We start from the raw sequence: 11,908 nt of genomic DNA, 5'->3' as shown, positions 1-11,908 counted from the left end.
GATCTTCCTTGTAACCATATAACTTGTTCCTTTCTTAAATCTATCGATTCGTTACGCTCGTTACCGGATCTAGCATACATCTCATATCTATAATATCTACAATATGCGGGCCTCACAGATTCTTGCCATTGTGGCTGCCCTGCCTTCCACTCTCGCTGCATACAAGGGCTTCAATTATGGTTCCGCGGGCAACGACCAGTCTGCCTTTGAAGGTCAATTCAATTCGGCCAAGGCTTTGGGCTTTGATTCTGCTCGTCTGTATACCATGATTCAAGACGGAACCACCAACACTCCCATCTCTGCCATCCCAGCAGCCATCAGCACCGGCACATCCCTCCTGCTCGGCTTGTGGGCATCCGCAGGGGATGCCATATTCGCCAACGAGGTTGCCGCACTGAATGCCGCCATCGCACAATATGGCTCAGCTTTCACCGACTTGATTGCTGGCATCAGTGTGGGCAGTGAAGACATCTACCGCATCACCCCAATCGGTATTGAGAACAATTCTGGTGTCGGTGTCGGTCCAGCCACAATCATCAACTATATCAACCAGGTTCGATCGGCCATCGCCGGTACCTCGGCCGCAGGAAAGCCCGTTGGCCACGTCGACACTTACAATGTCTGGACCAATTCCAGCCAAAACGACTTGATTGGAGCTTGTGACTTCCTTGGTGTGGACGCGTATCCTTATTATGAGACGACCAAAGCGAACAGCATCGACAACGCCAACGCTACCTTTTGGGATGATTATGACGTGACGGTTGCTGCCGCTCAGGGTAAGCCTGTCTGGATCACTGAAACAGGTTGGCCTGTGTCGGGTCCCACCAGTGGACAAGCTGTTGCTTCGGTCCAGAATGCGCAGACTTACTATGACGAGGTCGGATGCACAGCCTTCGGTGAAGGCGTCAACACCTGGTGGTACATTCTTCAGGACACTGGTGCCAGTCCAAGTTTTGGACTTGTGGGCGCTGGCTCACCTCCTCCAACCACGCCACTGTACTCTCTGAGCTGCTAAGCATAACGTTTGGGTATTAACGGTTGTCAATATACGTAATAGATTAGGGTACATCAAAGTGGGCGAAAAGTTGGGGTGATTGGGTACGAATAACTATAGAAAAATGATCAATAATGAAGATATATACATAGTCAACAATGACGAGAAAAAGCTGCATTGACTTACATCTGGCCCAGTGAAGTGAAGGGGTTTTCAGATCAGCCTCGTCTCGAGCGAGACAACCAATCAACGGGCTTGTTAGGTGAGTCTGGGCGCTAACCCGGATTGGGCTATGTCAACATCTCAGATTGTAAACAATGGCTTGTGCATCGAGTCTCAGTCTTTTCTCTCCCCCGCATCCGCCCATCCTCTTTCTCAATACTACTAACAACAGGTTTTCTTGGACGATTGTGCTATACCAAAGCGTCTAGCATTGCAATTTTCCTTCAATCCGGTGTTGGGACTTTGGAACCACTGAAATGGCGCCGAGGAAAGCTGTAAGCCCAGCGAAGCCTCGCCGCATCACCCGCGCCCGAGCAGCTGATGCCGGCACCACCACCACCGCGACGACACCAATCGAAGAAACTTCCAAGCGACGAACCACCAAAGCGGCGCCCATACCCACGACAAGCGGTGCGAAAGCCCTGGAGGCAAAATCCCGAGTTACTAAGAAGACGACGACGAGTAAAGGGACAAAGGGTGGACGAGCAAACACGAGGTCGGCCAAGGTGCTGCCTGTCCTAGAGGAGGATGCCAGTGATCAAGACGACGATGAAGAAGTGATGGAAGCCACGGTTACCAAGCCGCCTGTCAAGCCATCGAGGACCTCGACGCGAACCACTGCAAACACCTCCGCCCCTACCGCGACTGCTGGTCTGGCGGCAGCGCCTCGACGTCGAGTAAAGGTCACGCCATTGACTCAGAATGACTCTCAACCTGAACCAGTCGTTACAGCGCCTTCAGAAAAAGTCACCGTAGCGAAGAAGGCGTCTGCAAAGGCAAAGAAGGAAAGCACCTCGGCAGAAGAGAAGAAGCCAGCTACATCACGAAGTAAGAAAGAATCTGCGGCTGTGAAACAAAACAAGGACGCAAATGTCGCGGGCACCAACCCAGAACCCAAAAAGCGAGGACGGGGTCGAACTGTGCAGAACGACCCGGGGCCGGAAGAAGAGCCTCCGCAGGTCTCTACGTCGACAGCAGCCAAGTCTCGTGGAAAGCCGAAGAAGGAGAAGATTCCTCTACCGCCCGTGGAAGAGCCTAAGCCTGCGCCTGTCACAACTCGGCAGACACGAGCCAGGGCCGGGTCCGTGAACTCATCTGTCGCTGCAGAGCCTGCTGTCAGTGTTGTGGTCCCCGTGAAGAAGAAAGTCACCTTCGAAGCTCTCCCTGAGGATGACGACGAGAAAGAGAATAAACGACCCAGAACCATGGCCAAGTCCAAGAGCACAAAGGCATCAGCTGCCTCAAAGAAGGCCGAGACGACAGCCACCGGCATGCGTGCGAAACCGATTCGGAAGCCTGCCACCACTAGAACGGCAAAAGCCACTCGAGCAACAGGTCCCTCGAAAGCTGTGGCATGCAAGCCTCAGAAAGAGACCGAGGTCACAGAAAAGATCCAGGCTCGAGCACTAACCCCGAAAAAGATTACACAAGTCGCAAAGGGAATGCCCATGGATAGTGACGAGGAGGAGGAAGATGAGCTTGCTGGCGCGAAAACACCGGTTCGCGATCTGAGCCTCTCACCCAAACGTGGACTCGCGGCTTCGGCGACACGACCGTTGTCGCCCATCAAGAAGCTTGACTTTTCACCCGCATTCCACCTAGGATCACCTCAGAAAAACCATATATCTGAGGCTATGGCTATGTTGAGCCCGCCGCGGCGGCAGGCTTCTCCAGCCAAGGACTCGTTGAAAGAATCCCCTCGACGAGCGCCTGAGGGCGTTACGATCTTCCGGGCAAATGTTCCAGACATCCATAACACCGCAGCCCTGGTCCTGGACCCTTGCAACACCCAGTCCATGCTTCACCAATCCCCAAAGAGAGGCTTATCGGATAGACTAGTGTTCCCGCCATCCGCTGTAAAGTTACGAACCACTCCACTCAAAACCTCCTTGTTGTCTTCGCCTGCCCGACGCCTCTTCTCGGCTTCAAAGCAGCGGACGCCTGCTCAGGTGTCGCCATCGTTTGGGAAGATTTCCGAGCAAGAATCACCGGATTCGTCAGTCGACGAGGCAGTGCTACAGAATGAAGAGAGTGAAGAAGTTGTAGTGTCCTCGCATTTCAGATCGTCAGTCTCTCCACAGCGTTTGGCAAGGGTGTATAGGCTGAGTGAGGATGAGCTGGCCGAGGAACGGGACGGTGACGTCGATTTCGACCAGTCGGTGCTGAACATCAGAAGTCCTCTCAAGGTGGACAAGTCGAAGCCCGTCGAGGAGACTTTGGCCGAGGAAATGGTTCTGGAGGACCCGGCCGTTGAGGATGATGTTCAGTCAGCTGCGGAGGAAAACGATCATGAGGAATACATGGAAGTTGATGCCACCGACAACACAGCTCCAGATCCCGCAGTCGATGCAGACGAAACTATCGTGGATCCTGAGTTTGAAGCTGACGAGCCATCTGACGAGGAGGAGATCTCGGACATTGTCGAAGACGTCGGTGCTCACGCTACTGAAGATGCCCACCAAGATGTGGAAAGTCCTGTCAAGAAACCCAGAATGTCGGACGCCCTCTTCAGCCGCCTTCGACACATCGACGACGACTCTGAAGATGAACTTGCTGTAGAACAGACACCAGACAATCGAGCTCTCAGACCAAGCTTTCGACCCAGCATCGGCGCTGTGGATATTGGGTCTCGTCTCTCGACAGGAGTTGCCCCAGAGAGTGCATCTAAAAATCTGGGTTTCACTCCTCTGGCCGCCCAAGTCCAAGGTTGGCGTGCTGCCAGTCCTGAAAAGAGGGCCTCTGCTCTTTCCAGGTCACGGGGACTGTTTTCGCCTGTTGCTCAGATGCACGTTACTGGGGCTGTGGAGCTGAGTAGGCCTAATACTCCAGGGCGGGAATCGTCGAAACGAAAGTCAATAGCCAGCAGGCTTTCTCTGGCTGCTTCCACTGCCGAAAGCCCCGCCGGGCCTAACTTCTTCGCTGATGGGATGGCTGCGCGAGACTTTCAAGATCAGGTAGAAGACGATGCTGCTGCTGTGGAAGACGAAGATCTTCACAACCTGATGGCACAAGATGTTTCACAGCAAAATACGCCTGACGAACTCGACGGAGAGGTTGAAGCCTCATCTGGAGACGAGGCGGCCAAGACAACGGCAGAGTTGACGACGGACTTGATCAACTTTACCAACGCATCCGATACCGCCATGGTCGATTTCAAGGCTCTGGCAAATGAAGCTGAAGATCTTGCGGCTCAAGATGGACACGATACGGAAGCTGCTCTCAACGAACAGGAGGCTAACGTGACAGTTCCCACTGTTTTGCTCGAGACGGTAAATGAAGAGCAATCTATGCTTTCTGTTTCCACTTCTTCTGGATCCTATGGCGATGAAAACACAGCTCCCATTGAGTCGTTGGCAGATGAGTCCGAGACGGATGAAATGGAAGAGTTACCTACCGAGGAGAGCGCGGAATGCCACGCCAAAGTGATTGACGAAGCCCGAGAAGAGGACAGCGATATCGATCAAAGTGTCCCTGAAGGTGCAGAACAAGACGAGGATGCTATAAACGCCACATCTGACACAGAGGACGAGCTGGATGAAGTCACTGCTGCCAGCATAGAGACCTCCCCACCCAAGAACGACCACGCCCCTGCATATGTCGAGAGTGTGATCCAGGAAATGGATTTCAACGTAACTCCTGTCCGTCCGGATCCAGGCCTCCCGAGATATGTTCAAACTGTGGTGTCCAAAGTCCCGCTTCGCCCTGAAGGAGAGATTCCTCTTGCTTCATCGCCACTCAAAGTTCAGAGGAAAAGACCGCGGTCGCTATCTTCTTCGCATGTACAAGCGGTCAAGCGACGTAGCTTAGGCCCCATCTTGAAGGCTCCCTCATTTAACATGGACCCTCTTGCAACCCCGAGGGCGAATGTGACCATGTCACCTCAGAGACGAATTCGCAGTGCTGCACCCAGTCCAGCAAATTCACTCGCCTCAGGCTTGACGACACCTGGTCAAATGAGCTTTACCGCCGACGACTTTGGCGACAGTACGCTTGATGGGATCGATTTGCCGGGGGAAGAATTGATGTCTGATGATGTTGAGGAGACGGAAATCGCTGAACAGGATGAGAGTGTCCTAAGCATTGGCTCTGCCTTGTTCAGAACGCCAGCCGCTGCGTCGAAGAGAAGCAGCATTGTCCCTTCTACCGGGCAGTCAAAAACAGCTACAACACCTCGCTACGCAATGAGCACAAAGTCGAGCTCCAACAGACTCAATGCCACCCCTAAATTCACGCCCTTAAAAGGAGCTTCCGGGCCTAAGACGCCTGCTACTGTCGCCCGAGCCAAAACTCCGAGCACCTCAGTGAAGCCAAAGTCTGTCGCGAAGACTCCACAGACCGGCCGGAACCCTCTGAAACCAGTCGGAAATGGTGTTCTTCATGGTGCAATTGTCCACACCGACATCCACACCAGTGAAGGGATGGACGCTTCGGCCTTCTACATTGATCTGCTTACATCTATGGGAGCGCGAGTGGTCAAAGAGTGGAGGTGGAATCCCAGAGCCAGCATCCCTCCCACCAACCAGGACTCTACCGATTCGGGTGACTCGATCGGTAACGTTGGCATAACGCACGTCGTCTACAAGGACGGTGGGAAACGCACCTTGGAAAAGGTCCGCTCTGCCAAAGGCCAAGTGCTCTGCGTCGGAGTCGGTTGGGTGCTCGACTGCATGCGCGAAGGCAAGTGGCTTGACGAGTCCGCATTCGCTGTCGATGCAAGTATCATGCCTCGGGGCGGATCCCGGAGACGCAAGTCCATGGAGCCCAGAATGCTCGTCAACGCCAATGGGCTTTTATCAACTAGCAGGGACCAAAGACGGAGCGTCTCTGCCGAGTACATGGGGTTCACTGGGGAGATGAAGACGGACTTGATCAAAACTCCCGTGAGAGGAGATGAGAACCGTGGAAACGGCGTCGAGGTCGAAGATGAATCGGAGATTAGTTCGACATACAACTCTCCGACTGCGGCGACGATGTGGGGAGGTGGTGATACTGCCAACGTGGGTGCTCTGATGGCCCAGCAGGACAAGGAGACGCCTGGATCAGTCGTTTCCAAAAAGTTCACCACAAACGTGTCGACTCCAAAGTCTGTTTCCCTGGAGGTGGACTACGATCCTCGCACCGCAGCCACGCCGTTGACTCCCTACCTTGTGGCCAAGGGACGAGAGTTGGGGCAAATGAGTGCGCCTCCGAAACAAATCAACAAGAGCCTCTTTGATCGTGACGAAGACGATGACAGCGCTGCGCCAGAGAAAGGGCAAGCAAATGGTGGCAAGAAGTTTCAGGTCAAGATGCAGGGCAAATCGGCTAAGGGGTTGCTGGACGCGAGGAGGAAGACTCTGGGGGTGGGTGTCGCCGGGATGGGATTTCAGCCTCGTTTCGGAAGTCCCTTGAGAAAGGAGTGATGTGGCACCGACGAGGTCAAGGAATGAAACAGAAACTGACTGGGAGTCTGGAGTTGGACGTTTTGTATATACATGCATGCGAGGCAGAAGCTGAAATTTGGACTGTGGGTTTGGCGTTTTTGGGTCACGAAAGGCCTTGAGGGTTTGGACAGGGGATGATAGTAATGGTTGGGAGAGGCTGATCAGGTCAATTGAGTGGAGTGGAGTGGCGCGTGGAGTGTGGAGTGGATAGGATTGAGATTGATTGAAACTGAGACTGAGACTGAGCCTGAGCTTGAGAATGACCATGAACACGAACACGAACATAAACACCTATTGATGTTGTTGTTTCCGTGTTGTCAACCTAGATTCGTCCCGTCCATTTTCTCATATGATGGTATCCCATCTCCTGCGCCAAGTGTTTTGCCGCCATCAGAAGTATGTACTCCCCTCTCGTCCTTCCTTGATGAATTTTGCATCCTACACCAGAACACAGCACAGCACAGCACATCACGCCGCCGCAGCGGAGGAGGAAGAAGCATCGCGATAAAACCCCGCGACTAAAAAGGCCAGCTCGAGGGCCTGCTTCTCGTTGAGGCGCGGGTCGCAAAAGGTGGCGTAGTTGAGACTGAGGTGTTCCTCGGTCAGGCCCTCGGCGCCGCCGATGCACTCGGTCACGGCCTCGCCCGTCAATTCGAGGTGGACGCCGCCCAGGTACGAGGCGTGGGCGCGGTGGATCTGGAGAGCCTGGTGCAGTTCGCTGAGGATGTCGGAGAAGCGGCGCGTCTTGATGGTCGTGGTGGCGCCGCCGGGTGTTCCTGCTGCGTCTGCGGACGATGGCGATGATGATGAGTTGGGGGTAGGAACACTGACGGTGGCATTGCGCCCGTTGCCGTGCATCGGGTCGCACTGCCACACCACGGTGCCGTGGTGTCGCGACTGCTGCACCGCGCGGATGTGGGCCGGGAGGTGCGCGGCGATCTTGTCACAGCCGTAGCGGGTGATGAGGACGATCTTGCCCACCTCGTGCTCCGGGTTGAGGATGTCGAGGAGCGGGACGAGATCCGCAGGTGGCATGCTGGGACCGACCTTGACGCCGATCGGGTTGGCGATGCCCCGGAAGAACTCGACGTGCGAGTGCGTGAGCTGCCGCGTGCGGTCGCCGATCCAGAGCATGTGCGCCGACGTGTCGTAGTAGCCCTTTGTCGGGGGCAAGGGCGGGGGCAGCTGTGTCGGCAAGGACGTCTTGCGCGTCTTGGACAGGTTTTTGTGAGTGGTGGCCGGGGAGGAAGGGCGGTGGTGGGCGGTGGCGGCGGCGGCGGCGGCTTGGTCTTGGTGGTGGTTGGGAGGATGTTTGAATTTTCGGGTGAGGGATTGTTCGTATTCGAGCAGGAGGCCTTCGTGCGACGTGAACAGGTCGACCGTCTCCAGCCCGCCGCCCGTGTCCAGCCCGATGGTGCGCATCATGTCCAGCGTGTCCGTGATCCGCTCCACGATGACCTGGTATTTGTCTCGCACGGTCGGATCGCGCACGTGGCCCAGACTCCAGTCCAGCGGCGCATGCAGATCGGCCAGTCCGCTCGCCAGCGCCGCGCGGAGATAGTTCTGTGTCGCGGCCGAGTGAAAGTACGCGTCGACCATTCTCTTGGGGTCCGGTTCTCGCAAGGCCGGGTCCGCCTCGTAACTGTTCAGGATGTCGCCGCGGAAACTGGGCATGGGGACGCCGTTGACGACCTCGGTCGGGGAGGAGCGCGGCTTCGCATACTGGCCGGCCATGCGCGCCACGCGGACGACCTTCTTCTTGGCGCCGTAGATCAACACCAGCGACATCTGGAGGAGGAGCTTGACCTTGGCCTCGATCATGTCTTGGGTGCAGTAGTCGAACAGTTCGGCGCAGTCGCCTCCCTGGAGGAGGAAGGCGTTCCCCGTCGCGACCTCACGGAGCTCGTTCTTCAATTTGACAATCTCCCGCGGCGTGACCAGCGGTGGCAGGGTGTTTAGTTTTTGGACCGAGGCGTCGAAGGACTTGACGTCGCTGTACTGGACGGACTGCACGATGGGTTTGGCTTTCCAGCTCGACGGCGTCCAGAGACCCGTCGCGGCGTGCCTGGCCGAGCCGTTTGTCTCCATGATGTACGTACCGCCCTAGGTCGACTCTAACGGAAACAACCGCTCAGATTCGCAAGCACGTTTAGAAGGTGGTTTTCCAAAGAATCAATATGCGAGAGGTATACAAGGGATGAGTCACCGCTAGTAGAAAGAGTGGGGACGTGGCTGTAAGCCAGGGTACATGTAGACTCTCTAGATTCTCAGCACAACTCAATGGATGAAATTTCCCCTAAAGATTAAAGACTAGACTGCTTCCTGTCGCCGGAAGTGGGTGAAAAACAGAAGTTCGACTTCCCTCGTGTCTTGAAAGGCCCTGATATGACGCTATCCCTTTTCAGGCTAGCGTCTTGTAACGGTGGGCTGTTGACCTGCAGAAGTGCGGGACTTGGGGAGATTCAAACACTGCCTCTTGCATCGCACGACACAATTACCCATTTTCTTCGTGGCCTCCCCCTCAAAACCAGCCAGTCAACTCGGTCAAGATGGCGGAACCAATTCCATCGGCATCTACCGCCGCCGCGGACGCCGCAGACGACGAAACGTCCCAAAACCTGCCCAACAACGCCGAGGACCGCAAGGCCGCGGCGGCGCTCAATTCTCTCAATGCCAACGAGATGTCCACCGAGAACGGGGAGAGTGGCACGAGACAGCCCTCCGCGGCCGACCAAGAAGCGCTGGGAAAGGCCATGTCGAGACTGGAGATTGCCAGCGGCGTGGGAAAGAAAAAGGAGGACACGACCAAGACGCAGGCGAAGAAGGAGGTCGAGGTGAAAAAGAAGGTCAAAATCGCGGCCGAGGATGTCAATCTTTTGGTGCGCAATTGCCGTGGATTCTTTTTCGGGCTGTCCAAAAAAATCGCTGATACGTGGGCACAGGTCGAAGAACTGGATCTTTCCAAGACCAAGGCTACCGAGCTGTTACGCTCGCACGACGGAAATGCTACGTTGGCGATCAAAGCCTTCATCATCCCTGCTGCTCGAGCTTGAGCACTCTTTGGAGTTGCTACAGGCTTGTTGGGACGGAGGGTCCTGGACTCAGCACCGTGATCGACTCAAGTCCTCCGTCCAGATACACCCAAAGTCGTGGGGGAAGATGCACCCGAGTCCGGCTGTCAGGAGTAGTAAACTGCAAAGGATAAGTAAATCCGTGCACTGATCCTATCGCAGCATGCCGTACGACTACTCAAGAATTATGGGGAACAACGCATGGTACGACGCGGGCATAGTGATCGTTTTCGAGAGCCAGGATCAACTTGGAGGGATGATAGAGACTCGAACAAAAGCTGATGGAGGATTCGAACAAGCCGCCTCTCAGTAGCCGCCATTTTGTAGACGGGCAGACAGGCACTACAGGCTATGCTCCGGCAGAGATTCGGGTCATCTTCGGCACAGCGGCGCTGATTGATGAGATAGCATTCGACGGTCGACGGCAAATACTCCGTTCTTCTGTTGTTGGGACCACTTGAATTTATCCAAAGCCAATGGCATGTAGCCGTAGCTCAGATCTTGCAGGCTGTTAAATCGACTGTTACGGTTGATTGAATTGAAGGTCTTGGCAGCCCGAAACCACTCAATCCTATATCATGATGATGTAAAAGTCGTACATCTTGCATCTAATCAAGACAGACGGACTCCCTCGCCATTGAGAACTGCCTGCAAGCAGAGAACACTTCATTCGTACATTCTCAGAACACCCAAGATCAGTCGCTCTGCAACACAATGGGTATACAAGAGTGGACCGTCACAGAGGTTTGTAGGTCCCAAAAACCCCTCGAGGACTCTACTGAGGTTCGAGCCAGGCATACTATCCCTCAAAATGCAGCTTGGGTGAAGGTCCGTATTATACCAAAGAGCGAAATGAGCTTCGATACATGGTTTGTGGATAATGACTTGACCACTTGCATCGTTGTTGCCCCAGCTGACCACGAGTCTAACCCAGGACATCAATAATAAAAAGCTCTTCATCATCGACCTCGCCAAAGGACCCGAGTCGGTCAAGATCATCGACACGTCGCAGCCGATTGGAGTCACGGCGAATATCGAGGGTGTTGACTCCTCAGAAGTCATCCTGGCCGGCGCAAAGGACGGTGTCACCAAGTTTAACCTGAAAACTGGGGAGCATGAGTACGTCGCCAAGTACTGGAAGGGAGCAGACGCGGAGGACAAGGCGAGGAGGTAAGAGCTCCTAGAACAGGGTCAATTGACGAATATGTCACTCACACCAGCACTCAGAATGCGGTCGAATGATGGCGCAGTCGACACCCAGGGACGGTTCTGGGTCGAAGCATTCGTCGACCCGGAGATATCGCAAGTGACGGACGAAGGTTGCCTTTTCCGGCTCGACCACGACGGCACGCTGCAGACGATGCACGAGGGGATGAAAATCCCCAACGGCATCACCTGGAACGCCGGCGACAGCACCATGTTCCTGACGGACTCGCCACCGCAGAACGTGTATGCGTTCGACTACGACGCGCGGACAGGGGCCATATCCAACAAACGCATCTTCTTCCACCTGGATGAAGAGGGCGTGCACCCGGACGGCCACGCCATGGACGTCGAGGGCAACATCTGGCACGCCTGCTACGGCGGCTCCAAGGTGATCCGGATCTCGCCCCAAGGCGTCGTCACCGGAATCGTCCACCTCCCGACCCGGAACATCACCTGCCCAACCTTTGCGGGCACGGCGCTGTTCATCACCAGCGCCCGCGAGTCCCAGCCTGACAAATACCCGGATTCGGCCAAATTCGCCGGAAATTTGTTCAGGGTTGACGTCGGCGTCGAGGGCATGCCCAAATACAGGGCTCGCTTGGACTAAGACCCCAGTCCTGGTTTTTTTGTTCGTGTGCAAGGGTTTGTGTCTTCTAGAAAACAACAGTGAACCGAGACGCGAGATTAAAGGTTTGATTCGGCTGGCCATTTCGTCTAGGTATTACCTCGCATTAGGAGCAAAAAACGGGAAGAGTTGCCCTGTTGAGTTAAGGCAATGAGAACCAGCAGTTGAGCAAAAAGAGATGACGGGGTTGGGGCAATTAATTACATACCTCCTCGCTTCGCACTGTGTTCCTCGTAGTTTCCCAGACTCTCGAGAAGACAGGGCTGCACCTACCCGCCTAGGCAAGGTAAGGTACCTAAGGGGAAAGCGACGTCAATCATCCCCAAAGTACCAAGTAGTACCTTGTACAATTAGTCTCCCTGGCCTC

General features: G+C 55.0%; 5 protein-coding genes across 5 annotated transcripts; 4 read left to right on the top strand and 1 right to left on the bottom strand.

Annotated features, from left to right (window-relative positions):
- Positions 1 to 103: 103 nt before the first annotated feature.
- AYO21_06797 (hypothetical protein) lies at positions 104 to 1,015 on the top strand (the record flags this gene model as incomplete). The annotated part of the gene is made up of 1 exon (XM_022656756.1): positions 104 to 1,015. The coding sequence occupies one exon, from the start codon at positions 104 to 106 to the stop codon at positions 1,013 to 1,015; it is 912 nt and encodes a 303-aa protein (XP_022510871.1).
- Positions 1,016 to 1,473: 458 nt separating this feature from the next.
- On the top strand, positions 1,474 to 6,618 carry AYO21_06796 (hypothetical protein; the record flags this gene model as incomplete). The annotated part of the gene is made up of 1 exon (XM_022656755.1): positions 1,474 to 6,618. The coding sequence occupies one exon, from the start codon at positions 1,474 to 1,476 to the stop codon at positions 6,616 to 6,618; it is 5,145 nt and encodes a 1,714-aa protein (XP_022510870.1).
- A 489-nt stretch (positions 6,619 to 7,107) lies between these two features.
- On the bottom strand, positions 7,108 to 8,727 carry AYO21_06795 (hypothetical protein; the record flags this gene model as incomplete). The annotated part of the gene is made up of 1 exon (XM_022656754.1): positions 7,108 to 8,727. The coding sequence occupies one exon, from the start codon at positions 8,725 to 8,727 to the stop codon at positions 7,108 to 7,110; it is 1,620 nt and encodes a 539-aa protein (XP_022510869.1).
- A 461-nt stretch (positions 8,728 to 9,188) lies between these two features.
- AYO21_06794 (hypothetical protein) lies at positions 9,189 to 9,692 on the top strand (the record flags this gene model as incomplete). The annotated part of the gene is made up of 1 exon (XM_022656753.1): positions 9,189 to 9,692. One exon carries the CDS (start codon positions 9,189 to 9,191, stop codon positions 9,690 to 9,692), a length of 504 nt encoding a protein of 167 aa, XP_022510868.1.
- Positions 9,693 to 10,424: 732 nt separating this feature from the next.
- Positions 10,425 to 11,523, top strand: AYO21_06793 (hypothetical protein; the record flags this gene model as incomplete). The annotated part of the gene is made up of 4 exons (XM_022656752.1): positions 10,425 to 10,454; positions 10,505 to 10,579; positions 10,645 to 10,880; positions 10,938 to 11,523. The coding sequence occupies 4 exons, from the start codon at positions 10,425 to 10,427 to the stop codon at positions 11,521 to 11,523; spliced, it is 927 nt and encodes a 308-aa protein (XP_022510867.1).
- Positions 11,524 to 11,908: the final 385 nt, after the last annotated feature.

This window comes from Fonsecaea monophora (assembly GCF_001642475.1).
Source record: "Fonsecaea monophora strain CBS 269.37 chromosome Unknown Scaff49, whole genome shotgun sequence".
Taxonomy (NCBI): domain Eukaryota; kingdom Fungi; phylum Ascomycota; class Eurotiomycetes; order Chaetothyriales; family Herpotrichiellaceae; genus Fonsecaea; species Fonsecaea monophora.
This window is presented reverse-complemented; position numbering and strand designations above follow the sequence as displayed.